Source organism: Adiantum capillus-veneris, chromosome 22 (assembly GCF_014529385.1).
Source record: "Adiantum capillus-veneris isolate H3 chromosome 22, ASM1452938v2, whole genome shotgun sequence".
NCBI classification, from domain to species: Eukaryota; Viridiplantae; Streptophyta; class Polypodiopsida; order Polypodiales; family Pteridaceae; genus Adiantum; species Adiantum capillus-veneris.
In genome coordinates this window covers 97,867,657-97,895,289 of record NC_140952.1, presented here as the reverse complement: position 1 = coordinate 97,895,289, position 27,633 = coordinate 97,867,657, and the positions used below count along the sequence as shown (strand labels likewise).

Sequence of the window (27,633 nt, the reverse complement as noted above, 5' to 3'; positions counted from 1 at the left end):
ATGTTACCCTGAAAGGCTCGTGTGTAGTAATCCATTTATTTATGTACAGTTCTCTCACAGAAGCATTTTGCATTGCGATATTGGAAGCTGCCAGTTGTGGACTTTTGACAGTGAGCACACGCGTTGGAGGTGTCCCAGAGGCACGTATGGACTGACTTTATCCTTTTTCTCTCTATGAATATGAGGTCGGTTTTTCATTGTGATTTCCTTTTCCAAAGCAAGAAAAGTTTCATGAGATCTATGGCAAGCATGCTCTTTAAATGAAAGCAATGGCAGAAAATATCTAGATAAAAGTGTTTATTGTTATTTCCTTCTCCAAAGCAAGACCAATCTCACGAGATCTATGGAAAGCATGCTCTTGAAATGAAAGCAATGGCAGGAAAAACTAGGACAAAGGTACAAAGTAAACGCACTACAGAATAAACTGAAAGCCGGCAGCACTACATTTATATATGTGGATGATGGAAGATGGAGCTGTAAATGAAGGGCGAAAATGTATATGATCAGGGAGTACGGTTATGATATGCCTGTACGTAGCTAGCTTCCTCCTGCAGGACCGAACAACCTTTGCCTGCTGTACTGTGACTCTTCTTTGGCCAGTAGAAAAGGGTGCAGGAGTAGTCCTTTGGAAAAAGTCTGCGAGCGGAGACTGTTGTTCTCCGTTAGAAATAGCATAGTAATGAGAAACGGGGAAAGGGAAATGAAATGGGAACGAAAATGTAAACAGAAACAGAAATTTTCAGGATAGGAGAAGCGGAAATTTCACATCATCATGGAGACCCTTCGGTGGGGAGAAGAGGGCTACAAGTTAATTGTAAGCAAGCTATACAATGTAGATGATAGAAGAAGACCAATTTGCAAAGACAATCGACTCTTACAAGAGGACTAAGTCGTTAGATTGGTGACTCTAATAATAACACTTGAATGGGCTAAAAGCTAACATATCAAGACATGATAAAATCATATCGAAAAAGGGAAGGGAAGAGCCATAGTGTTCAAGATACTAGGACACCTAGAAGCTACAACTGGCTATCTTCATGATGAGACTTGTCAGTATCTTCAGCATCAATCGGTTCTTCATTGGCAGGCTCTTCATTACCTTCATCTTCTTTATCATCAATCTCATGCCATGTGACTGCATTGTTCTCATCTTTGTGGAAGCCTATATACACATCAAGTGTATATTCAGGCTTCACTTGCGTTTTCCCTTTCACCATCTTCTCCCAAAGCAATGGCCAAAAGCTGCCAGCGTAAATCAGGGAAATCCGTACAGCTGCCATGTCCGTAGTCAACGCAAAACGTGGAAATCCGTACAGTTTGCCACGTCATAAGGCAACGAAAAATCCGCAGTGTTCGTACAATTGCCACGTCATCAGCTCATGCACAAGCCTTTCTTTGTGTGTGTGTGGGTCCTGCTTTATTTTAATCCTTTATGTCACTTGGGGCCCCATCGGACGGGTTCCCCATAAGTTGGTTGGACTTCTTCTTCTGTTACTTGTTCTTCTTAGGGTTTAGGCCCCTCGGCCGGCATCTGTAAGTTGGCTCCATTCTTCAAGGCTTTGACACGTCAGCAGTTTGTGACTTCTCCCCCACGTCTTCCAAGCATTTCCCCACTTCCCCTGCCTTATAGGACCATGTTAGTCTTGATTTTTCATTGCCCACTTCTTGCGTCTGCTGGATGTTCTGCATGAGCCGACAATGCTGGTGGGATCTTGGTGGTTGTAGTCCTGAGCCACATTGGCGGTTGCTCAGTCTTTTGGATTTGTGGTATGCTGGTTACTCGTCCCGGTGCATGTGGGTGGAGGTTTTAATGTTTTGACTTCTAGAAACTATTGGAACATTATGGTAGTTATCCATTGTCGCAATGTTTTTTCTTCAGAGGGGGATGTGGAGCCAACATGGGAAGCGGTTTAGTGCGCTACTTCCTTAGTGACATTCTAGTCGCTGGACGCATCTGTGTATTCTCTTCTTCTAATTCCTCTGTGTAAAGTTAAGAGGTAATTGAATTAGTACTGCCCTGTAGTGTGTACTGACCAGTTATACGTACTTAGGCAACTTCGTGTGTGCTGGGACAGCTAACTGGATACTAGTTGATACACTATCCATAGCTTGAGTGTTGATTTTGTATCTCCTTTGTCGCTGGAGGCAGCATTTTACCGAGCAAGACACCCCTCTTCTGTAAGCGTTTCAAAACACTCACAAAGTCGTGCTCCAAAAATGCTCTTCAATTTCTTTAGCATCTCAAAATGCCTGCAAAAACAGCTCCCAAAATAGGCCGGAATGGAGGGCTCTTCAAAAAGCTCCTTTTGCAGCCCCTTGACCAAAACGCACTTGAAATCATAGTTGCTCCACTGCCCGTTTCCATTGTGTTTTGAAAAGCTCTCTATAGGCGACTTGCATGATTCCAACTCGCATGATTCCATGGTGTTTCAAAAAGCTATTTGTAGGCGGCACTTCGTTGAAGTAGCGTTTCAAAATGCAATGCAAGGCAGGTAGGAAAAAAGTGGGCTGTTGGCTAGGAGGTTTCTAGATGCTATCGCTAGAGAAGCACAAAAAGCGATTTCCAGAGACAAAAATATCGAGCTGTTTTTCCAGCGTTTTAAAACGTTGCGGCAAACGCTGAGCCTGTGGCAAGGAGAAACGGCCTTCCTTCTTTGCCGTTTGCATCTCCTCGCTTTTCAATCAGAGTGTCATATGTTGCGATACAATGTCAAAGTCGACGATGCGGAAGAGTAGAGTTAGGGAGAGAATGCACGAGAGAGAGAGAGAGAGAGAGAGAGAGAGAGAGAGAGAGAGAGAGAGAGAGAGAGAGAGAGAGAGAGAGAGAGAGAGAGAGTTTTTTGAACCAACCAACTTGGAAACGAATTGATGATTATACAATGGGGCAAAGGTGCACCTTTATACCTACTTGGGGTTTCTTTAGTTACCCCCCTCAGGATTTGCCTAACGAGTATCATGTCAAATAAGTAAAATAAATACCTAAAAGAAAAATAAATAGTGGGATCACATTGATCACAACTGAACCCTAATAATTTGCTGATGTGGCATTGTACTGATAAGTTTGTAGAATACGGCATAGGTGTTGCCATGGCATTGTACGGACGGACCCGTAAATCACGGAACCTTACTGACGTGGCATATTGTACATCCATCCATGTTTATGGAACAGCCCTGTGAGGGTGCTAGCTTTTGCATCAAGAGCTTTTGGGTGCAAAGCTTTTCACTAGAGTTGCTTTTGGGACCAAGGGCCTTTAAATATGTAATGGGGCTCTCTCTTTGGCATTCCAAGTTAGTGGAAGCGGAGCAAAGCCCTGAAAGTTGTACCTTGTTGAAGCAACACAAAAGAAATACCTAAAGGGATGCCAAGGTTTTGGGGAAAGTGCATCTTGGAGATAACTCGGCCACTTTGTGTCTATCGCGTGAACTCTCTCTCTCTCTCTCTCTCTCTCTCTCTCTCTCTCTCCTGTTTAGTGAGTGCTAAATGTCCGTTCTAGTTTTTTCTTATAGTTGACACGTGGTGCCCTCCTATTACAGTGGTATCCGAGCTTCAAGTACCTGCTCTTTTGAGAGCACACCGATCCTTTCTCGAACAGACAGAATAAGATGGCACTTCTTGATTCTACAGAGTATCTGCAGTTCCTTCTCAAGGAACTTCGCGGCATACCCTTGAAGCACCCTCAACAGAACCTCCCGATTCTACAGAGATTCTAGCAGTTTCTGAACAACATGTTGCCACCTCTGTTGCCTCAGGCTTTTTCTCCCTCAGCACCAAAAAGTACAAGAGCCTCCTCTCGACAACCTACATAGTCTTCTATTCCGATTGGGGGAGTTTACAAATACATGGTGCAATCATCTGTTGACTTTTGCCCAGTGCAACCTCCTTTGCCACCACCTCCCCCACTGCCATCTGGATATAACGGTTGGAGCTTGTATGCCAACCCCGATTATCCACCTCCGGAACTTGCACCGGATCAGCCCAAGGACTTCAAGGATGGTGGATCTATAGTAACATTTTTCACCTTTTTGGGAGTGAAAGATCAAAAGAAAGTTTATAGTCTTTGCAGCAGTTTGACAATATTTATGCCGTGGGGAACTACACCAAATATTAAATATCTCTCGAGCTGCCACTTTTCTCAAAGACAACGCCATGTAGTGATGGAGTTCTCACACTCCAAGGACTTCGAAAGCTTTCAAGAATATTTTTGCCTGGGGTTACATGACATTCTTGTTTGAAGTGCAGCTTCTGGCAAAATGGGGTGGTAACTTGAAAATGTTGGCCACGGAGGCTATGGAAGATTACAATGAGAAATAGAATTTACCTATTTTAAACTTGTCTTGGTGCCAATAGAGCTTGTTTGATTCTAGTTCAAATGCTGGTTTGAATATTGTTTGAGAACCTCTGGATAACACAAGGTGCGGTCTGGGGAGCATCTAGTTGTATTTGGTCCTCTAAATGATGCACACTGTGGTCTAGGGGGCATTTAGTTGTAACTAGAAACCATTGAACAACGTAGGCTACCGTCTTGGGAGTGTTTGGTTGTATATGGCCATTGAATGACGCAGACTTCGGTCTGGGGAGCGTTTAGTTATACTTGGGAATCCTCTGAACGACGCAGACTTAAAACCGTTTGGTTGAATCTGAATGTTTTATGCTATATGCTTGCACATGCGAACTTTGAATCATCTGTCAAGCATTTTGTCAACGTAGACTGCGGTCTGGGGAGCGTTTAGGTGTACTTGGGAACCCTTTGAACGATGCAGACTTCGGTCTGGGAAGTGTTTGGTTGAACTGGATGTTTTATGTTTTATGTTTGCACATGTGAACTTTGTATCATCTGTTAAGCATATGAACTTGGTGCATCAATAGTTCAAAATTAGATGAGATTGCTTGGGTGTGTGATATTAGTGCATCGAGACACCCCTTTAAAGCTCAGCACGGTATGTGTGTGATGGCTAACATTGTTATGCTGGATTATCAAGGATGAGATGACTGGATGAAAATGTGATTGTGGAATTGTATGATGTAATGCATGCTACTGAATGTGCTGTGTGGTGTTGATGGGCATTGTTGTATGCATAAAGGTTGTGTCCGCTAAAGAATTGGATTGAGTTTTGCAGGTCTAATCGTGGATGATTGCTCTTCTTTTAAGAGGGGGGTATGTCACAAGTTTGGCGACGTGACACCCCTAGGAGTTTAGGGCCACTAAAAAGTTTCCCAACTTATTGGACAACTGGCCGAGCAAAAGGGAACCCTAAAAATTTGCTGACGTGGCACTGTACGAACAAGCCCGTAAATTGCAGAACCTTGCTGACATGTCATATTGTACAGACATCCACGTTTTACGAAACAGGCGAGAGGGTGCCAGCTTTTGGATACAAAGATTTTCACTAGAGTTGCTTTTGGGGCCAAGGGCCTATAAATATGCTCTCTCTTTGGCATTCTAGGTTCAGTGGAAGTAGCCCAAAGCCCGAAAAATTGTACCTTGTTGAAGCAATGCAAAAGAAATACTGAAAGGGGCGCAAGGGTTTTGGGGCCATTGCATTTGGGAGTGGAACTTCGCCACTCCGTGTCTACTGTGTGAGTTCTCTCTCTCTCTCTCTCTCTCTCTCTCTCTCTCTCTCTCTCTCCTCCCCCCCCCCCCCCCCCCCCCCCCCCCCCCCCCCCCCATCTAGAGCCAGAGACAAAGCTACATTACATATGTCATTGCATAGTGTACTATGAGATTCGGGGCCGTTTCCACTGCTTATTCAAAGAGGGTTTCGGTCCTTTCTCTAGGGTCATGAGTTATGAGGATCAAAGTTGTCTTGGGCTATGTCTACTTGAGTTACACAGATATAGAGACACTTTATTGGGGAGAGCTATACAGAGAGAGAGTTAGAGAGACAGATTATAGATTTGTTTTCACTAGAACTAGGGTACTGGGAGAGGAGTTAAGGTGATTTGGGTATGGATGTAGGTTAAAGGCAAGGTTTCATAGTACAATTTTTTGGGAATGAGAGAGTGGGGTAAAAGTGTAAATAAGGGGGATTTTTAGGTGAGGGGGAAGAATCATCATGAAAATAAAGGAGAAAGGTTGTGCTATAAAATGAAAGATTTTATTTGAAGAGGTTAACAGTAAGCTCAATAAGGTTTTGACAAGGGTGTAAAAAAGTGTCCAAAGAGAGAGAGAGAGAGAGAGAGAGAGAGAGAGAGAGAGAGAGAGAGAGAGAGAGAGAGAGAGAGAGAGAGAGAGATGAAATGAAATGAAATGTTATATTAACGTCTTCAAAAGGGCAAAACGACTTATGAGACCAGAGGGTTACAATGGGGTGGATCTGATACAAAGAGTAACAAAATGACAAAATAAAATAAGATATTATGGAATCCTAAATTGATAGGTGTGAACTAAGCAGCTAGCTAGGATAGCTAAATCACAAGTCACAAGAGATGCAGCATCGGTCGCTGGCGGAACTCATCAATCTCCTCCATGGTGAGCAATCTGACCGAGCGTCGTGCATGTTGGGCCAAGGTGATCCGAATCCTCTGATGTAACCTCCGTTGATGCTGTGTAATCCTCCGGAATCGTGGGCATCTGGATCTCCCCAGCTCAGTTGCTCGGTTGATCAGTGTGCCTCTGGTGTGAGGCAACAAGCTCCATGTCACACAGGAGGCATGTCCTGGCCTCTACTGGCACTCGGATGTATCTCCCAGTCTCGATCCGTAACTGGTGTGAAGATGTGCGTATCTGGCCAATAGCACACCGTATCCCATGAGACAAGTGGGTGTCCATGTATCTAAGCCTCGTCACAAAACCGTCCTCCGTAAGTTGGAGAAGATGCTCTCTGTAGAAGGCCATCTTCGTGCCCAACTCCTGTATTGGCTGTATCCATGTCCTCCCGGTGTCTAGTTGAGTCACGTCCCGACGGATGAGCCTGATGATCTCGGACTGTGTCAGAGAGGGTGCATCCAGTGAGTACTGGAAGGGGGGCAATCTGTCTATGCTGAACCCATGCGCCTGAAACCATGATGTCACCTCCCCATACCAACACGCCGTATCTCCCTGCATGGCTAACTGTCGAGAGGACTCAAGTGCAAGGCGGGCGTATCTGTCTCTGGGAAGTTCCCACATGCAGTGTATGAAGGAGACATATCTGGTGAGCGCCTCAACCACTAGTGGGGGGGCAGCTAGCTCTGCTCGGATAATGGCACGTGGTACTGAAGCCTTGGCTCTAATGAGCCGCGAGATCATAGAGATCAGAGGCTTTTCCATGTCCCCCCACCCATCAGTGCGACTTGTCCTCTCGTGATGATCCAACGAAGGCCCCCATATCTCAGCTCCATAGAGCAATACAGAAGCCACCAATGTGTCAAAGAGCCAGAGCTTTGTGCGAGGCTCCTAAAACTGAACCTGTGAACACATCCTCTCGAATCTAACCAATGCCGAATGGGCTCTGGTCAATCTAGCCTCTGCTGCTCTCCTCAATGAAAAAGCTGGTCCACTAAAAACCACTCCAAGGTATGTGTAAGCATCTGTATACTCCACTGTCTCTTTGTAAGGTGCAGCTGAATGAATGTTTGCGCTTTGCTCAAGATGAGTGCTCCGAACTGTGCTCAAGGTTCCTTTTGTTCTTATGGAAGGTAGAGCCTTCCGTTCTTAATGAGAGAGTGCTATGATCACAAACAAAGTGAATGGACACTGTGCGTGCAAGTGTATGAGACTGAGAGATAGAGAGAGAAGAGAGATACGACACCAGAGACATTGTAAAACCCTCCTCTGAAGGCCCCACTCTCGTCGGCGAGAGTGGTCTATTATGATTGCACAATCTGGTACAAACTGAATGCATGGAATTGATGCAAGTCTTGGCTACGTCGACGATGACGACGGGGATGGCGACACCGACCTAAGGGCTGAAATCTGCAATCTTTTATCTGCTGTCCAAAAACGCTATGGGCTGAAATCTGCTACAATCCAAAACGCTGATTTTGGAGCTGTTTCTGTAGGTCTTTGTCGCTGAAAATCTGCAGGTTTTATGGCTGAAAACTGAGGTTCTTAAGGGCTGAAAATTGCTGGTCCTTTCGGGCTGAATCTTCTACTCTTTAGGGCTGAATCCTGCTGGGATCAAAAACGCTAGGCATGGGGTTGTGGATGGCGATCTGCTGATGCAAAAACGCTAAGGCAAGGGACTTGCTGGCGATGATGCAATGCTGAAAACGCAAGGCTGATGCAGATGAAGAAAACTCTAGGTTGAGTCTTGCTTGGAAAACGCCAGTGATGGGATCTTCGCTTGGAAGGAAAACCACCAAGGCTTGGTCTTGCTGAGAAGTTGCCTGTTGAGCGGTGGAGCTCCTGCTGCCTCTTTTGCCATTTAGTGCTAGTCTAGGTTTGCTTATATACAAACTTACTCAATTTGCCCTACCTACTTTCCAACAAAAGTCACTTAAAAATAATAAGTGAAAAATGTCAAAAATAGGGAAAATAGGCTAAATGCACTGGAAAATTCCCCTGAAGGATTCTAATGGGAATGCTTATGATCATGCTGTGTGCAACCAGAGGATATGCATCTACACTAAGTGACTGGGCATGCACGGTCTACGAATAGACTCACAAAAGTGCCAGATCACTTCTAATCTAGACTGATTGGACTGACTGAACCCTAATCATGCTGTAGCTTGTCCACGGACACACAGGGTTGGATGTGTCACGTGACACTCTTGGCCGTATGTGAATGCGGGCGCTGACCACTTGATCCACTGTGGGGTGGTATTAAATACCATGACCTTGGGTTTCCAAGGTTAACAGACAAACCACTTTCATGGGCAAACCTATGCAAAGCATCAAAGTGACGTTGCATCCCCTCCGGAGAGTCTTAGATCAACACAATATCATCAGCATATAACAATAGCAGAATCCATGTCCCTGCTAGCGGTGCACCTCTATCACCATCTCTCTCAATGTAGTCAGAAACCTCATCCACATACATACCAATAGGGTAGGAGAGAGCGGGCAGCCTTGCTTCACCCCAATAGTAGAGTGAACCGGTGTAGATAGACCTTCTGAGGTGCGTACATGCCCTACTACTGATCTGTACAATGCCATGATCCCCCAAATGAGCTCTGTGGGTACTCCCATCTCATGTAATCTGCGCATCAATCTAGCTCTGGGTACTGTGTCAAATGCTTTGCGGAAGTCCACAAAGCTACAATAGATCCTTCTTCCATGGGATCTGCCCTCCTCGATGATGGCCTTGAGTGTCAAGATATGGTCAAGAGTAGAAAAACCTCTGTTGAACCCTGCCTGCCCAACTACATGCATTCTCTCCGTCTCTGCCCATCTACTCAGCTGTTGCTCAAGAATGGATGCGTACAACTGTGCCAACGTGTGTCCAATCATGATAGTGCGATAATTCCCAGGCTGCATAGGGTCTCTTGACTTGAAGATAGGTACAATCGATAGGCTCCAAGTATCAGGCAAGCCCTCACACATGGCACGTTTAAACATAACTGCTAGAAGCTCTGTTAGTAGATCTTTGGCATGTATGAAATGCTCAGCCACTAAGCCATCATGATCATATGCTCTCCCGGTCCTCATCTTGTCAATGGCCTTCTTCACCATCTCAGCCTTGCGTGGGCATGGATTGGGGGGGTCGGGGAGGGGCGACTGTCTAGAAATTGTGTACAAAGATGATGCGTACTGACCGCAAGTCTCTGTAGAGGTAATGGTAGGGGGGGGGGGGGGGGGGGACTGCTCATGAAAGAGCCGCCATGTCTCACGCGAGTCGTGACTCAAGAATAGCTGGTATAGATCCTGTTCTAGTCGAGCCAAAAATGCCCTCTTCTTCCGCCGTACTAGGCGTCGGAAGTCAATCTGTGACTGTCTGTGAGTGATGTCCCCCAAAAGCACCTCCCTCTAAAGTCTAGCTCTAGTTTGGCGTCATTCCTCATCATACCGGCTGTTCTGAGGCATGCTCCCAGAACGATGTCTCTGTTCAGGCTGGGTGTGTGGGTATGCCCACTCCTGGTGCATCATGTAATGTTTGTGTAAGTATAGTAGTAAGGTGCTCAAGAGGTCGCCCTGGCCCCTCAGTGCATAGGTGTCTGTAGATCCCGTCTATGTATACAGAATCCGTCTCTAGCGTGAAGGTGTAGCGAGTAGAGGTTGCTGCTCGTGGACTGTGCGCTGAACTGGAAAGAGATGGTCAACGACACAAGAGCATGATCGACTGCCACCCCAACAGGTCTGGGCCCAACTATGAGATCCTGGATAGATGAGGCTCGGCTGTGCCATGACATAATCCACTGTGCTGGCTCCATGTCTATGTGGAAAGCATGTGAAACCTCCTGCAGTGGGAAATCTCTATAGGCCATTCAAGATGGCCAATCCATGTGCAGTCCCCATGTCTATCAAGTGACGTCCATACTCAATATGCTTCCCATCCTGTGATAGTCTGGATAGGCCCGTCTCTGCATATACTGTTTGATGATGGGCAGTCCCCTAGAATGATAATGTCACCATCTCTAGAGAATTCCCATATGTCATCATCCAAAATAGAGAAGGGGGATTGTCCTCTGGGTGGTGCATATACTGATGTACGCGGGGGAAAGAAGCAAATAGCAATGTAAAGATATCTGCCAGTCTCTGCTCTCAATCTCACCCACATGTACCTAGCTTGCTCATCCCCTACGGGCTATAGGTATCAATGGCTGCAGCTCCTCCCTGAATGACATTGCCACTCCTCTTGAACCCCGTCCTGTGTGCTCTGATCGTGTCTCCTGTCTACATGCCGTCTCCCATGTGTATCCACTAATGTGAGGCATAGACTGCCCAGGGGCGTGATGTGTCTCAGAGTAGAAGATGATGTCTCTCCCGGTAAAACTCTCCTCAAAAGCACCCACATCAAGACGCATAGATCCATTACAATTCCAGGTAGCAACTTTGAGTGTGGTCCCATAGGTCTCACACCGTCACGTGGAGCGTGGCTCCGATATCACCACTCTTCCACCTCGGTAAAAAGAAATCTTACCTTTTTCTCTTGCCGCTCTAATCTCTGGCATTACCTCCTGCATATGGGCGACTTGAGAGAGGGTAAGGTCATCCCTGAGAAAGATACCCATCTTCTTAAGAGTTGGTCTCTTCCTCAAAAAGTCCTTCTTCGCTTCCATGGAGGGAAAACGAAGGATGAGTGCCCTTTCTTTCGAGGGTTTACCCTTGCTCCCATTTTTTCTTGTTGCCCACTCTCCAAGCTCTTGAGTGCATCGGCTCATGAACCGCCATCAATGCCATGAGTTCTTTTACCTCTTCGTCTACATTATCTTTGTCTTTAAGGCCGCAAATTCCCACATGTAGAGAGCGTACACGTCTTCTTTGCTCCTCTTCTAGTGTCAGGTTGATAATGGTGGGTATGGATGTTGTTTCCTTGCTTTTCCCTTTCTTGGCAACCTCAATCCACTTCTCAGCCTCATTTGCTTTTTGTTGAGTCTTTGTAATAACGTCCACCCAAGAAGTCATCATTTCTTTATGCTGCTCTTCCCGCTCTTTGATGGCTCGCACTTGCTCTTTGATTGTGTTGAGTTCTTCTATTATAGAGGGTTCAATTCTCCCTCTTCAAGCGTGTTTCGTGATCGTGCCTCAGCGAGCTCCTTCTTGAGTAACGCAATCTCTGTCTTGGGCCGTCACACGATCTCCCATTGCAGTGATCTTGCTTTCTTGGGCCAAAACGCGATCTTCGAGCATTCTTATTGTCCCTAATAGGTGGCGATTGATCTTGTCAATGGTTTCGGTCATTTCCTCTTTGCACTTTTGAATTGCATCTTCAAAGGGGGCGGGCTTATCATTCTGCTTCCTCATGTTTGGTCGTTGCCAAAAAGGAGAGGAAATTTTGCGGCGGAAGGAGACCTACACACACAAGTGCTTCCGCATTATGCATACATGTTCTCCCACATTAAGCATACATGGCGTACATTTCCTGTAATTTCTGCAAATTACAGCAAAAGCCCGCTTTATGCAATTTCGCCAATTTCTGCCAATTTATGCAATTTTGCAATTTTGCCAATTTCGCCAATTTCTGTTGTACAAGGGGGGGGGGGGGGGGGGGGGGTGTTACGAGTGGAGCCAAGGGAGGTGAAACCGGCCCGTAGGGCGGTAGGCGTTGGCTTTCACCCGAAATTCTTTACTTTATACACACACACAGAGCACTTTGCAAAGAGAACCTGCGATGGGAATTAACACTTAATCACACACACAGCTCGGAAGCTAGAATGCTCCGAGCAGATGCCGACAACCTGTAGGCCCCAAAATTGGCGCCCCTTTCGGTATTTCTTTATTCTTTAGGAGGGTAAATTACAAGGTAAGGTCCTGGGAATCCTTCACGTGTATCCACCTAGATACCATTTGATTTGGCCAAATTTCGGCAGCATAACAGCCCCAAAACTTGCGCGAAACCCATTCCCCTGCTGGAACTCGCTTGCACTGACGTATACCCTCTGATTCCTGTCCAAAAACAGTAAATTCAGCACGCTGTATTTACTGGTTTTTGCCCTGTTTTCAGCCCCAAACAGTCCCCTAACTGTCCTTTGCCAGTGGGGCACGATTCCCAATGATCCTGGCGTCCGTATGGCTGAAAAACAGTCAAATTACAGCGCATACACAGCGCTGATTTTGCACCTGTACGGTGAGGTTATGACCCTCACCAGTGCCTGCTTTGGAGTAGCAGTTAGCTACCCCTGTTCCTGCTCAAGGAGGCTCTTGCCTCAGCACAAAAGCATGAACCCACACAACTGTACATCAGTCAAATGAGTAGCCCTCTTGTGAGGCATCACATAACTGCACGTAGGGGAGAAAGAGAGCAGTGTGTAGTGTGCAGGGCATCACTCCTAGCACCACACTGTACATGAGAGGGAAAGAAAGCACTCCATAGCTCTTAACCTGTGACAGGTTCTCAATGAAGCATCCTCCCAGCATAAATCGAGCGCCCCCTCTTCTGCCCTTAACCTGTAATGCATCTGTGAACAAATAGATGCAAAAAGGAGAAGATTTCCATGGCTGCCAAAACCTGCGTATCGCTGAAAACGCAGCAAAACAGCCCTGTAAACATGCATTTGATGCCTTCCAATGCTGAAAATGAGCTCCTTGGACCTAGGCAAAGTCATGGGAAGCTCAAAAATGGAGAGAAATGGCTGAAAATCCAAGTTAACAGCCTCCAAAACTGCTCTCAAAAGTCAGTTACGGGTTCTGTTCTCCCAGACTTGGTAAATTGACCACAAAGTGCCACTTGGCACTCATACATGCAATTTCCCCGCATTGGGTTTCCTGCTTAAAAATCTCTCAACTGGTGCATCAGTTGACTTTGCAGCAGAGTACTAAAATGTTCCCTTGGTCATACCGAAGGTAATGACGCGAACACATTTCACGGCCCAAAATAGCAGTTCCCTAATTTTTAGGAGATGCTTCCGTCGGGCTCCCACTGGTCTTCTGACCATCTATCCTCATTGGGACCGCATCCAAAAGTGCAATGTGGCCCAACTGTCGGATACTTTCTGTTGGTGATCCCACCTTGACTTTATGCCTTTATTGAGTTCACTTCCTAGTATCCACCAACTTGCTAAGTGCGACGGGGGGGACCTGTATGATCTTGCTCTGAGCCTAGACATCCTCTTACTGTACGAATTCCAGTGCCGACCAACTTCCCGTCTGCGGGTGAACCTACCGTTCACATTGGCCATACAATGTCCGACCATTTGCAACTTCAAAAAGAGGGTCTCAAAAATAAAACAAAAATCATTGGAAGAAACCAACATCTAAGGTTAGCAATTGCCACGTCCTCGTGACAGGAGGGACGGGGCTACAGGGAGAAACGTGAAGGGGCTGGGCAGGAGGCAACAGAGAGAGAAAGCACTAGGGGGGGGGGGGAAGGCACGAGGGGGGGAGGGCTGTATAGGCAGCACAAGGGTGAGGCGGGGTTGTAGAGCAGCACGAGGGGGAGGCGGGGTTGCTAGGACATCGCGAGGGCGGGGCGGGTTGCACCAGCAGTGTGCAGCATGGCAGGCAGCACGTTAACAACAGTGCGCAGCAGGGCAGGCAGTGCGTCAGGAGGGCCAGCAGCTAGGCACGCAGCAGGTCAAGGCAGGCAGTGCGCGTAGAGAGAGAGAGAGAGAGAGAGAGAGAGAGAGAGAGAGAGAGAGAGAGAGAGAGAGAGAGAGAGAGAGAGAGAGAGAGAGAGAGAGAGAGAGAGAGAGAGAGAGAGAGAGAGAGATGAAATGTTATATCAACGTCTTTAAAAGGCCAAAGTGACCTATGAGACCAGAAAGTTACAATGTGGTGGATCTGATACAAAGTCAGAGTAACAAGATGACAGAATGACAAAAAGACAAAATAAAATACTGTGGAATCCTAGACTGCTGGGTTTGGACTAAGCAGCTAAAACAGCTAGCTGGGATAGCTAGATCACAGGAGATCCAGCATCGGTCGCTGGCGGATCTCATCAATCTCCTCCATGGTCAGTAGTCTCACCAGGCGTCGTGCATGTCGAGCCAAAGTGACCCGAATCCTCTGATGCAGCCTCTGTCGATGCTGTGTAGTCCTTCTCAGTCGTGGGCGTATGGATCTCCCCAGCTCAGTCGCTCGGTCGATCAATATTCCCCTAGTGTAAAGCGACGGGCGCTGCTGTGGTAGTAACTCCTCCATGTGTCCAGTGGCAGCACTAAAAAAGTCTGTGATCTGTCTCTGAGACTGGCTAGCCTCTCCTCTCATCAGACTCTCTCTGTGTCTGCGCAGCTCGAGCAAAAACAAACCCAGGCATCTCTGATCCTCGTACCGCATGACTCTAGAGAATGGTCCAAAGCCCTCTCTGAACAAGCAATGGAAGCGGCCTCGTATGTCACGATTGTGACTATGTTAACAACAATTCATCTACTCCTAGTTGCAGATACGCGAAGTGCCATGCCAAGGAGGACCCCTGCGCTTGGATGGTCACACCCCTTCGCCCAAAGGACGTGTCTCTTCGCCAAAAGTCACACTCCGACGACTGGTCACACCCCTTCGCTCTACAGGTGCGACTCTTCGCCCAATGGTTGCAGATCTTCGTCGAAAGGATGTGTCTTTACGTCTAAAGTCATGTCTCTTCACCAAGAGACGTGTCTTTTCATTTGTGTCTATTCGTCTCCTATATAAGGAGCCCTTGTATCACACATTTCAATGAATCAAACACAGAGTCTTCTAAGTCTTGTCTCGAGTACAGTTCAAGTTTCTTAGTCTTAATCACGAGTTTAAGTACTTAATTAAGGATTAGTACCTAGAATCCTCACAGTGGTATCAGAGCAAAATTTTTTCCGAGGACCCGAAGGTTGTGAGCCCCTTGCCCTCGCCGCTACCCTCTCCCCCCCTTTTCCTGGAGTTGTATGGAAGCAGAAGAAAGATGGAATTCAACCTCTTTGCCGATGGTCTGAGGTAACTGATTTAATTCTACGCATATAAAAGCAGCATAAACAGAAACGGGACAGCAGTGTGTGTGAGTGTGTGGCGTACCCAGAGTATGTGTGTTGCGTACCCGGACACTGCACCCTTTGGCATATGCAGCAGTGTACCCGTTGGAGCCAACTCTTCACATGCTCACCCCTTGCGTGGGCAGCCCTTCACACTCGTGACCTTTCACGCTGGCGCACCCTTTCACTCTGGCGCACCCATTGCATGAGCAAAAAGACCAGCGATCTGGGTTTTATTTCCACGCGCTGGCTGGCCTCTTTCTTCTTACGCTGGGCAGATTTTAACGATGACAGCCTTATTTTGACGCTGGGCAAATTTGCCCATTCTAAAGTTTAGGTGGCCGGCCAAAACCCATAATTGAAAAGGCCCATGTGAAAGCACCTAGAATCCATTTAACTTATTAAAATACCCCAAAATTTCAGCCCCAAAGTGGCCGGCCAACATTGACTGACATGCCCTAAAATTTCAAAGCCCATGTGAACACTTAATCACTTAAAAGGCCCCAAAATTATTAGGTGCTCCTCTTCGTGCTCACAGTTGCATCGATGCCGACGCCAACGAGTTCCGCGTGCCCGTGCCATACTTGAGCTACCTTGATGTACTCCCAGAAGAGTCTCTTCCCAGAATCTGTTCCCGACCCAGAACTTACACCTGTTCGAGTTCCTTTTGAGGCGTAACCATGCCAAATTCTCAGGATGGAGGTGGTCAATTTGACGATGCCCTTACTCTTATCAAGGAGCAGATGACCACACTATTTATAAGCCTTGCATCACTCCACACTCGCTTGGATGAAATGCACACAGGAAACACTTCTCGAAGTCGACCTGCTGTTTCTCGAACTACTAATGCAGCATCTTCAACACATTCTTCCGAAGCTTCAGTGGACGAACCAAACGAACCAGATCCAACTGATGAGGTAGACAATTGCGAACTTCAATTACTTTATAAAATTTTTAATGCTGCACAGAAGAAGAAGCTTGATGCTAAACTGTCGGAACCATACACTGGTCGCCGCAACAAGCGCGTGCTGGACCAATGGTTGTTTAAAATGGAGATTTACTTATCGAATACGGACTTAGTCGAGAGTAAAAAAGTTGCACTTGCTAGTTCTCTGCTCAAAGACACAGCATTTCTTTGGTGGCAACGACGGGTTGGTGATGGTAAACACGCATCTTCTTGGGATAAATTCCGGCGTGCTATTCGCAAGGCATTCGAACCTGCCAATGCGGATTTTCAAGCCCGGTCCTCTCTTCGCCGCCTGAGCTAGACAAGTTCCTTGGCCACGTATATCACAGAGTTCCAAAGACTAACTCTGGAGATAGAGACTCTTAGTCCCTATGATAAACTTCACAGCTTTATCGACGGACTCGAACCCAACCTGAAGGACGATGTGCACAAATACAACCCTACCACTTTGGATGCTGCAATTTCCTATGTGGAGCGTCTTGGCGATAATCGACGCCCTACACGGAATTTTCTCCCTAGTAACAGATCTTCAAATAGCGCTCGCTTTTCACAGGCGATCGTAGAGACAGCTATAGTTAAAGTCAGCAACATCAGTCTCAGTTCAGACAGCAAGCAACGCAACCTTATTCAACTTCAGGGTTCTATTCTCAAGATCGACAATCTGAAAGCAGATCTTCTTCACATGTTCCTCCACTTGATCGTGGTAAAGGACGTGATTTTTCTCAAGATCAACCTTCCAATACTCAGCAAGGCTCTTCGTCAAATGCATCTTCGACTTCAAAGAAGGAAGGATTATGTACAATTTGCAGTGGTGACCATAGATGGTATCAATGTCCAAAGAGACCAAATCCGTCTAATTCGAAAAGAAATTCCAACCCGGAAACATCATCGAATTTTGATCAACCAGAATTTGTTAAGGATAAAGGAAAATCTGTGGTCAATACGATTCGTGTCTCAGAGGATACGAGTATTCTTATGAAGCATGCTCCATGCAATTCTTCAGTTTTGGAGCCTCTCTCAAAGCAAGTTTTGAGCCTTCTTGGACTACTCAATGGTCGCTCCATCAATATTTTGGTGGACAGCGTTGCTCGAATAATTTCGTCAGCACTCAGATAGTTCAACAACTTGGCTTACCAACTCAGAAGACATCTCACTTATATGATGTGGAATTAGCAGATGGATCAATTTTGACTTGTGATCAGACAGTTCGACAGTTACAGTTCGAGATTCAAACTTATGTAGATCAACTGGATTTTGAAGTCATGCCTTTATCTTATTACGACATGATTCTTGGTCAGCATTGGTTATTCCAATATGATCCAGCAATTAGCTTTCGAGGACATACTATCAATTTGTTCAAAGATGGACGTGAATTGACTTTACACGGGCTTTCTCATGCGGAAAGAGTAATTCAAGCCTCACGTGTACAAGTCAAACAACATGATCCAGTGGATTATGAAGAGAGTATGATTTCCGATGGAGATGCAGATATTATAATTGATGAATTTTTGAATTCATTAACTTCTCCTGAATCAATCGATGAAGACAGATAAGAACATAGTTGCAAATTTCGAGTCTGAAGACGACTATGCTTTCTTTGATTCTTTACTGGATGATGATATGCCAATTATAAGTCATGAAGTTACAGTTCCAGAAGATGAAAGAATTTTGGGATTTGTTATTGGAAGATGATTACAGTCTCAAGCCAAAATCCTCTCCAGTGATTCATAAAGTTGAAGTTACCCCATTTGAAGAGTATCTTGAGAAGATTTCCTCTTCCCCAAATATTTCACAGTTATTGGAAGATTTTGAACCAGAAGGCTTACATCACACGAAAGATTTTGAAGATCAACCTCTTAGAGTCAACCTGATTAAGCCAGATTACTCTAAAAAGTCTTTGAACAATGCAATGATATGGGACTTAGCAATCAAAGCAAAAAAGTTTCGCAAAAAGCAAAGGTTCAAGACAAAGACTTCAGATAACTCAAAGATTCAAGATTTTCGAAGATTCAATGCTTTTCCAGAGTTCTATCAACATCAGAAGTCATTTATTTGACACGGGCTCTCATTTTAAATGGGAGGAAATGTCACGATTGTGACTATGTTAACAGCAATACATCTACTCCTAGTTGCAGATACGCGAAGTGCCATGCCAAGGAGGACCCCTGCGCTTGGATGGTCACACCCCTTCGCCCAAAGGACGTGTCTCTTCGCCAAAAGTCACACTCCTTCGACGACTGGTCACACCCCTTCGCTCTACGGGTGCGACTCTTCGCCCAATGGTTGCAGCTTTTCGCCGAAAGGACGTGTCTTTACGTCTAAAGTCATGTCTCTTCACCAAGAGATGTGTCTTTTCATTTGTGTCTATTCGTCTCCTATATAAGGAGCCCTTGTATCACACATTTCAATGAATCAAACACAGAGTCTACTAAGTCTTGTCTCGAGTACAGTTCAAGTTTCTTAGTCTTAATCATGAGTTTAAGTACTTAATTAAGGATTAGTACCTAGAATCCTTACATCGTATCTCGTAGTAGACGGGGCAGTGGCATGTGTAGTGCAACTCTATCTCAGGCTCGATGTCACACAGGGGGCATGTCCTGGCCTCTGCTGGTACTCCGCTGTATCTCCCAGTCTCGATCCCAGCAGAATCAAGATGTGGTGGTGCACATGTATCTGGGCCTCATCACAAAACCATCCTCCGTAAGTTGGAGGAGATGCTCTCTGTAGAAAGCATAGTAACAGGGAATGGCCGTTTTCAGGTCTCTGTTCCCCGTTCCCATTCCAAGTTCTCGTTCCGAATCCCCGTTCCGTGTTTCAAACGTGAGTACCCGTAACAGGGAATGGCATTTTGTTCCGCGTTCCCATTCCCTGTTCCCGTTCCGGTTTCCCGTTCCTGGTAACTATGGTAGAAAGCCATCTTCGTGCCCAGCTCCTGTACTGGCTGTATCCATGTCCTCTTGGTGTCTAGCTGAGTCAAGTCTTGGCGAATGAGCCTGGTGATCTTGGACTTTGTAAGAGTCAGAGAGGGCGCATCCAGTGAGTATTGGAAGGAGGCAATCTGTCTATGCTGAACCCATGCTCTTGAAACCATGATGTCATCTCCCCATACCAGCATGCTATATCTCCCTGCATGGCTAACTGTTGTTAGGACTCAAGTGCAAGGCGTGCATATCTGTCTCTGGGAAGTTCCCATATGCGGTGCATGAAGGAGACAGATCTGGTGAGCGCCTCAACCACTAGTGGGGGGGCAGCCAGCTCTGCTCGTATAATAGCACGTGGTACTGAAGCCTTGGCCCTAATGAGCCGCGAGATCATAGAGACCAGATTCTTCTCCATGTCACCCCATCCATCATTGCGGCCTGTCCTCCCATGATGGTCCAGTGAAGGTCCCCAAACCTCAGCTCCATAAAGCACTGCAGAAGCCACCAATGTGTCAAAGAGCCAGAGCTTCGTCCGAGGCTCTTGAAACTGGACCTGTGAACACATCCTTTCCAATCTACCCAATGCTGCATGGGCTTTGGTCAATCTAGTCTCTGCTGCCCTCCTCAATGAAAATGCTGGCCCACTAAAAACCACTCCAAGGTAAGTGTAAGGATCTGTATACTCCACCTTCTCCTGGCGGTATGTGAAGGCGGGCGCTGACCTCCTGATCCACTGTGGGGTGGTATTAAATACCATGACCTTGGTTTTACCAAGGTTGACGGACAAACCACTTTCTTGGGCAAACCTATGCAAAGCATCCAGGTGACGTTGCATCCCCTCCGGAGAGTCAGAGATCAAAACAATATCATCAGCATATAACAATAGTGGAATCCATGTCCCTGCCAACTGTGCACCTCTATCACCATCTCTCTCAATGTAGTCAGAAACCTCATCTACATACATACCAAATAGAGTAGGAGAGAGCGGGCAGCCCTGCTTCACCCCAATAGTGGAGTAAACCGGTGTGGATAGACCCTCTGGGGTGTGTACATGCCCCACTGCTTACCTGTATAATGCCATCACCCCCCAAATGAGCTCTGTGGGTACTCCCATCTGCTGTAATCTGCGCATCAATCTAGCTGTGGGCACTGTGTCAAATGCTTTGCGGAAATCCACAAAGCTGCAATAGATCCGTCTCCCACGCAATCTGCCCTCAATGATGGCTCTGAGTGTCAAGATATGGTGAAGAGTTGAAAAACCCCTCCTGAAACGTGCCCGCCCGGTTGCGCGTATCCCCTCCCTCTCTGCCCATCTACTTAGCTGCTGCTCAAGAATAGATGCGTACAACCGTGCCAATGTGTGTCCAATCATGATAGTGCGATAGTTCCCAGGCTCCATAGGATCTCCCGACTTGAAGATAGGTACAATAGTAGATAGGCTCCAAGTATCAGGCAAGCCCTCACACATGGGACGGTTAAACATAACTGCTAGAAGCTCTGCTAGTAAATCTCTGGCATGCATGAAATGCTCAGCCACTAAGCCATCATGATCATATGCTCTCCCAGTCCTCATCCTGTCAATGGCCTTCCTCACCATCTCAGCGGTGAAAAAAACACATGTGTGTGGGCATGGATCGGGGGGGCTGCTCAGGAACTGTGTACAAAGATGATGCATACTGGCCCCAAGCCTTTGTAGAAGTGATGGCAGAGGGGGGGGGGGGGGGGGGGGGGGGGGGGGGGGGGAGTGCTCATGAAAGAGCCTCCACGCCTCACGCGAGTCTTGACTCAAGAATAGCTGGTATAGATCTTGCTCTAGGCGAGCCAAAAATGCCCTCTTCTTCCGCCGCACTAGGCGTCGGAAGTCAATCTGTGACTGCATGTGAGTGATGTCCCCCAAAAGCACCTCCCTCTGAAGTCTAGCTCTAGTGTCCCGGCATTCCTCATCATACCAGCTGTTCCGGGGCATGCTCCCCAAACAACGTCTCTGCTTAGGCTGGGTATGTGGGTATGCCTCTGCTGCTACATCATGTAGTGTCTGTGTCAGTATAGTGGTAAGCTCCTCCAGAGGTCGCCCTGGCTCCTCTGTGCATAGGCGTCTGTAGATCCCATCTATGTAAACAGAGTCCATCTCCCGCGTGAAGGTGTAGCGAGTAGGGACTACTGCCCATAGCCTGTGTGCTACACTAAACTGAAAAGAGATGGTCAGCGACACAAGAGCATGATCCATTGCCACACCAACAGGTCTGGGTCCAACCATGAGGTCCTGGATATTAGAGACGAGGCTCGGTTGTGCCATGACATAGTCCACTGTGTTGGCTCCATGTCTGTGTGGGAAGCATGTGAAGCCTCCCGAAGCAGGAAACCTCTGTAGGCCATTCAAGATGGCCAGTCCATGTGCAATGCCCATGTCTATCAGGTGTCGCCCATACTCAGTATATTCCGCATCGTGTGATGGTCTGGACAAGCCCGTCTCTACAACATCTAGGTCTCTCAGCATCTCCTCTGAAGTATCATAAAACACTGTCTGGTGATGGGCAGTCCTAGCATTGAAGTCCCCTAGAATGATAATGTCACCATCTCTAGAGAACTCCCATATGTCATCATCCAAAATAGAAAAGGGGGACTGTCCTCTGGGTGATGCATAGACCGATGTACTCGGGGGAAAGTAGCAAATAGCAATGTAGAGATATCTGCCTGTCTCTGCTTTCAATCTCAGCCACATGGCACATGTACCTAGCTTGCTCATCCCTGTGGGCTATATGTATCAATGGCTGCAAATCCTCTCTAAATAACACTGCCACTCCCCCCGAGCCCCATCCTCTGTGTTCTGAGCGTGTCTCCTGTCTGTAAGCTGTCTCCCATCTGTATCCACTGATGTGAGGCATGGATTGCCCGGGGGCCTGGTGTGTCTCAGAGTAGAAGATGATGTCTCTTCCAGTAAAGCTATCCTCAAAAGCACCCACATCAAGACGCATGGATCCATTACAGTTCCAGGCCGCCACTTTGAGTGTGATCCCATAAGTCTTACACCGTCATGTGGAGCGTCGCTCCAGTATTACCACTCTTGCATCTTGGTAAAAGGCAATCTTACCTTTTCCCCTTGCCGCTCTAATCTCTGATATTACTTCCTGCATATGAGCGATCTGCGAGAGGGTAAGATCATCCCCCAGAAAAATGCCCGTCTCTTTAAGAGTTGGCCTTTTCTTCAAGAGTCGTCACTGTCTTATAGTGCGTTTATCTTGGGGGTCATCACTCGGTCTTCCAGTGCGTTTATCTTGCTTTCTTGGATCAGGACGCGTCCTTCGAGCATTTTTATTGTGCCCAATAGATTGCGGTTCATCTTGGTAATAGTCTCCGTCATTTCCTCTTTGCACTTTTGAATGGCATCCTCTAGGGGGTCGGCTTTATCATTCAGTTTCCTCATGCTGTGAAAAAATCCTGAAGGTCCTGAAAATCCCTGCTGATTCTGTTTTTAGCTTGCTGTGTTGCGCTACTGCTTGTGCCCGGTTGCGTTTAATTTCTGATTTTTCCCCCAAGGCCTTCCGTTGGTCTATGTTTATTCATCAAGGTGCCCCCTTGCTTGCAAAATACCTGCGCTGCCTCAAGAACGTTAAAGCTGCTTGCAAATTACGTGCTGGGCCTGCTCGCAATCTGCTGGATATGCTGCTCTCAACCTGCTGGATAAGCTGCTCGTGACTTGTTGGATGGCAGCCCCCAACACCATCAGCAAAAGCTCATGCCCTCAGCCTTCAGTTCGTGCGCAGAGAGAGAGAGAGAGACACAGCAACCTGCGAACCTGCTCGTCCTGCTGCCTGCGCAGGCCTTGTCACAATCTGCGCCAGCACGAGCCCCCAATCTGCTCGCACAGACCACCTGCCCTGCAGCCCTGTGCGTCGCTCTCAGCAGCTCCCCGCCCTGTGCGTTCAGCCCTGCCTGCGCGCTGAGAGAGATGGCCTGCGTATTGAGAGACACAATGACCTACGCGCTCAGAGAGAGACCTGCTGGGCCTGCTCGCTGCCGCGAACCCTAATTTGGCTGCTGCAGACTGATGCAAACCCTAATCTGCCTGCAAAAACGATGTGCGAAACAGCCAGCAAGCACCTGCGCGCAGCGCGAGTGGAAGGCAGGAGGAGTTCACGCCATCGTTTTTTTTTGTTTCTCAGCCTCCTCCTTTTCCTCTTCCAATCTTATCGCTTTGAGGAACTCAGGAGTAGCAACTTGTGCTTTGCCAAATTTGAAATGGGTAAAGATAGTTTCGAAAATATCCTCTCTTTACTGTCATAAGCTGGCCTGTCTTACCCAGTAGAGGGACATCCTGCTTCAACACAATCTGGGTCTTTTTTTTGCACTTTCTTCTGGGACACGATTCCAAACTTTTTGGGGACTGGAACATCTCCAGAGGTACATAGCTTTGACTAAAAACCAAGTATCATAATTAGCAAATGTCAGTATGAGAGAGAGAGAGAGAGAGAGAGAAATGAAATGAAATGAAATGTTATATTAACGTCTTCAAAAGGCCAAAATGACCTATGAGACCAATCAGTTACAAAATAGTGAATCTAATACCATGTCTGGGTACAAAAGAACTAGAAAAGAACTAGAAGTGGAACAAAATACTACTACTACTACTACAATCTAAAACTACGTGGGTGTAGCAGCTGATACAATAGGTACCCGGTAAACTGGATGTAACAGTGTGTGAAACAAAGATGGAAGAAATGGTGAGGATCCATCCTCATCTGCACTCTGGATGTCGAGAGAGTATGGCTCGAATCTTCTGTTGTAGTCTCCGTCGATGCTGTGTAGCTCCTCTCCTCAGTCGCGGTCGTCTGTATCTCTGTAGCTCCAATGCTCGGTCGATGAGAGTGCCAGTAGTGGTCGAATGAGTGTGGGACGAGCTCTGCAGTGGTGGCTGCTCCTCTGGCTGTCCCATATCTAGTGAAAAGAAATCTGTAATGTGTCTCTGGGACTGCCTCTCTCTAGCTCTCCCCAGTAAAGTGTCTCTATACCTGTGTAACTCAAGTAGATATAGTCCAAGACATCTCTGATCCTCATAACTCATGACCCTAGATAGAGGACCAAAACCCTCTCTGAATAAGCAGTGGAAACGCCCCCGTATCTCATAGAACACTGTGCAATGACATATGTAGTGCAACTCTGTCTCTGGCTCTCTCTGGCATAATCGGCATATCCTGCTGTCTGCTGGTATCCCTCTGAATCTACCGGTCTCAATCTCGAGCTGATGTGAGGATGTGCGTATCTGACCAATGGCACAACGCAAACCATGAGACATATGTGTGTCCATGTAGCTGGGTCGAATCACAAACCCATCTCCTGTGAGGTGGAGAAGATGCTCTCTATAGAAAGCCATCTTTGTGCTCAACTCCTGAGGCGGCTCTATCCATGTCCTCCTGGTGTCGAGCTGGATCAGGTCCTGACGAATGAGTCTAGTGATCTCCACCCGTGTAAGAGACAGCGAGGGTGCCTGAAGAGAATACTGGAAAGGGGGCAACTTGTCCATGGTGAAGCCATGCGTCTGAAACCATGAAGTCATCTGTGCATACCAGCATGAAGTGTCCCCCTGTAGAGCTAACTGTCTGGAAGACTCAAGGGCCAATCTAGCATATCTGTCTCTAGTAGTATCCCATAGGCTGTGCACAAAGGACACTGATTTGGTAAGCGCCTCAATCTCCATGGGGGGGGCAGCTAGCTCTGCTCGAATGATCGCGTGAGGTACGGAGGCCTTGGCTCTAATCAATCGGAGATCATAGATACCAAGGGCCTCTCCATACCTCTCCAACCATCCTGGCCTACAGAAGGTCCCCATACCTGTACCCCATACATCATAGCTGAGGCTACTAAAGTATCAAAGAGCCATAACTTTGTCCGAGGTTCCTGGAACTGAACCTGCGAACACATCCTCTCCAAGCCTCCCAAGGCCGCATAAGCTCTGGTCAGTCTAGTCTTTGCTGCTCTCCCCAAAGAAAACCTCGGCCCAGTGAAGACTATCCCAAGGTAAGTGTATGCATCTGTATACTCCACAATCTCTTGACCATACGTGAAGGTCGGTGCCGATCTCCTGATCCACTGCGGTGTGGTGTTAAACACCATGACCTTGGTTTTACCAAGGTTTACAGACAATCCACTATCCTCTGCAAAACTGTGTAATGCATCCAACTGTCGCTGCATACCCTCTGGTGAGTCAGAGATCAAGACAATATCATCAGCATATAACAACAATGGGATCCACGTCCCTGCCAGCTGGGCACCTCTATCACCCTCTCTGTCAATGTAATCAGACACCTCATCAACATACATACCAAATAGAGTAGGAGACAATGGGCAACCCTGTTTCACCCCGATAGTGGAGTGAACTAAGTCAGATATCCCCTCTGGGGTGCGTACATGTCCCATCACTGATCTGTATAAAGCCATAATCCCCCAAATCAACACTGTGGGCACCCCCATCTCCTGCAGTCTGCGCATCAGCCGAGCTCTCGGTACCATGTCAAATGCTTTGCGGAAATCCACAAAGCTACAATAAATCCGTCTCCCATGTGACCTGCCCTCCTCAATGATAGCTCTGAGTGTCAGAATATGGTCAAGAGTGGAGAAACCCCTCCTGAAACCTGCCTGTCCCTTTGCCCGTACACCCTCACCCTCTGCCCAGTTACTCAACTGCTGCTCAATAATGGATGCATACAATCGTGCCAGTGTGTGTCCAACCATAATAGTGCGGTAATTTCCAGGCTCTGTAGGATCACCTGCCTTGAATATAGGCACAATAGTAGACAATCTCCAAGTCTCAGGTAATCCCTCACACATGGCACGATTGAACAACACTGCAAGAACCTCCATCAGCATATCCCTAGCATGTATAAAGTGCTCCGCTACTAGACCGTCATGATCGTAAGCCCTCCTGGTCCTCATCCTGTCAATGGCTCTCTTTACCATCTCAGTGGTAAAGAAGGTGCTCGTAGGTGGACATGGCTCTGTAGGATCTGGAAGGGGATCCTGCCCAGGAACCGTATATAACGATGTCGCATACTGGCCCCACACATCAGGAGAAGTAATCACTGGGGGAGGGGAGTGCTCATGGAAGAGTCGCCATGCCTCGCCTGAGTCTCTACTCAAGAACAACTGATACAAGTCTCGCTCCATCTGGGCCAGGTAAGCTCGTTTCTTCTTTCGCACAAGGCGCCGGAAAGCAATCCGCGACTGTCTGTAGGTGATGACTCCTAAATGAAGATCCCTCTGAAGCTGGGCTCTCATCTCTCTGCACTCCTCATCATACCAACTATTCTGGGGCATGCTCCCAGAATGTCGCCTCCGATCCGGTTGAGTGTGTGGGTATGCCTCTGATGCTGCATCATGTAGTGTCTCAGTCAATAAAGTAGTGCACTCCTCTACTGAGAGGCCTGGAGCAACTGTGCATAGACGATCCCAGATCGCCTCTGTATAAACCGAGTCAGTCTCTGGTGTAAATGTATAACGGGTGTGTGACCTGCCTCCTGATTTTTGGGCTGTACTAAACTGAAAAGATACGGACAGTGTCAAGAGAGCATGATCCACTGCTACGCCCACTGGTCTGGCTCCCACCGTGAAATCCTGAATACAAGGAATAAAGCTCGGCTGTGTCATAACATAGTCCACTGTACTGGCCCCATGTCTGTGTGGAAAGCATGTGAAGCCTGCTGCTCCAGGAAACCGCTGTAAGCCATTAAGTATGGCTAGCCCATGTGTAGTCGTCATCTCCGTGAGGTATCTCCCATACTCAGTCTGCTCTCTGTCATGTGAGCATCTGTCAAACCCCAGCTCACCCACATCCAACTCTCTAAGCATCTCATCTGAGGTGTCGTAGAAGACTGTCTGACAGTTGCCCGTTCGAGCATTGAAGTCTCCTAGGAGGATGATATCACCATCCCTAGAAAACTCCCATATATCATCATCTAGAATTGAGAAAGGCGACTGCCCTCTGGATACAGCATATACTGACGTACTGGGGGGGAAGTAACATATAGCAATATATAGAAATCGACCTGTGTCAGCTCTCAGCCTCACCCACATGTATCTAGCCTGATCATCTCTCCGTACAATATGTAGTAGTGGCTGTAGCTCCTCCCTAAACAACACCGCTACTCCTCCTGAACCTCTACTCCCATGCTCAGATCTCGTGACTGTTCTGTGGGCTGTCTCCCATTTGTATCCCACCCCATGTGGCAACAGTTGGCCAGGGGCCTGGTGAGTCTCTGAAAAGAAAACAATGTCCTTGTCTCTGAAACTGTCCT

General features: G+C 47.2%; 1 protein-coding gene across 5 annotated transcripts in view; it reads left to right on the top strand.

Annotated features, from left to right (window-relative positions):
* SETH2 (UDP-Glycosyltransferase superfamily protein) overlaps positions 1-27,633 on the top strand; it is a 93,978-nt gene that overhangs the window by 39,546 nt on the left and 26,799 nt on the right. For all 5 annotated transcript variants that reach the window (XM_086496064.1, XM_086496061.1, XM_086496062.1 and 2 more), the window contains exon 4: positions 50-140. In XM_086496064.1, coding sequence (XP_086352190.1) covers positions 50-140 — 91 coding nt within the window. The remainder of the gene's footprint in view (positions 1-49; positions 141-27,633) is intronic.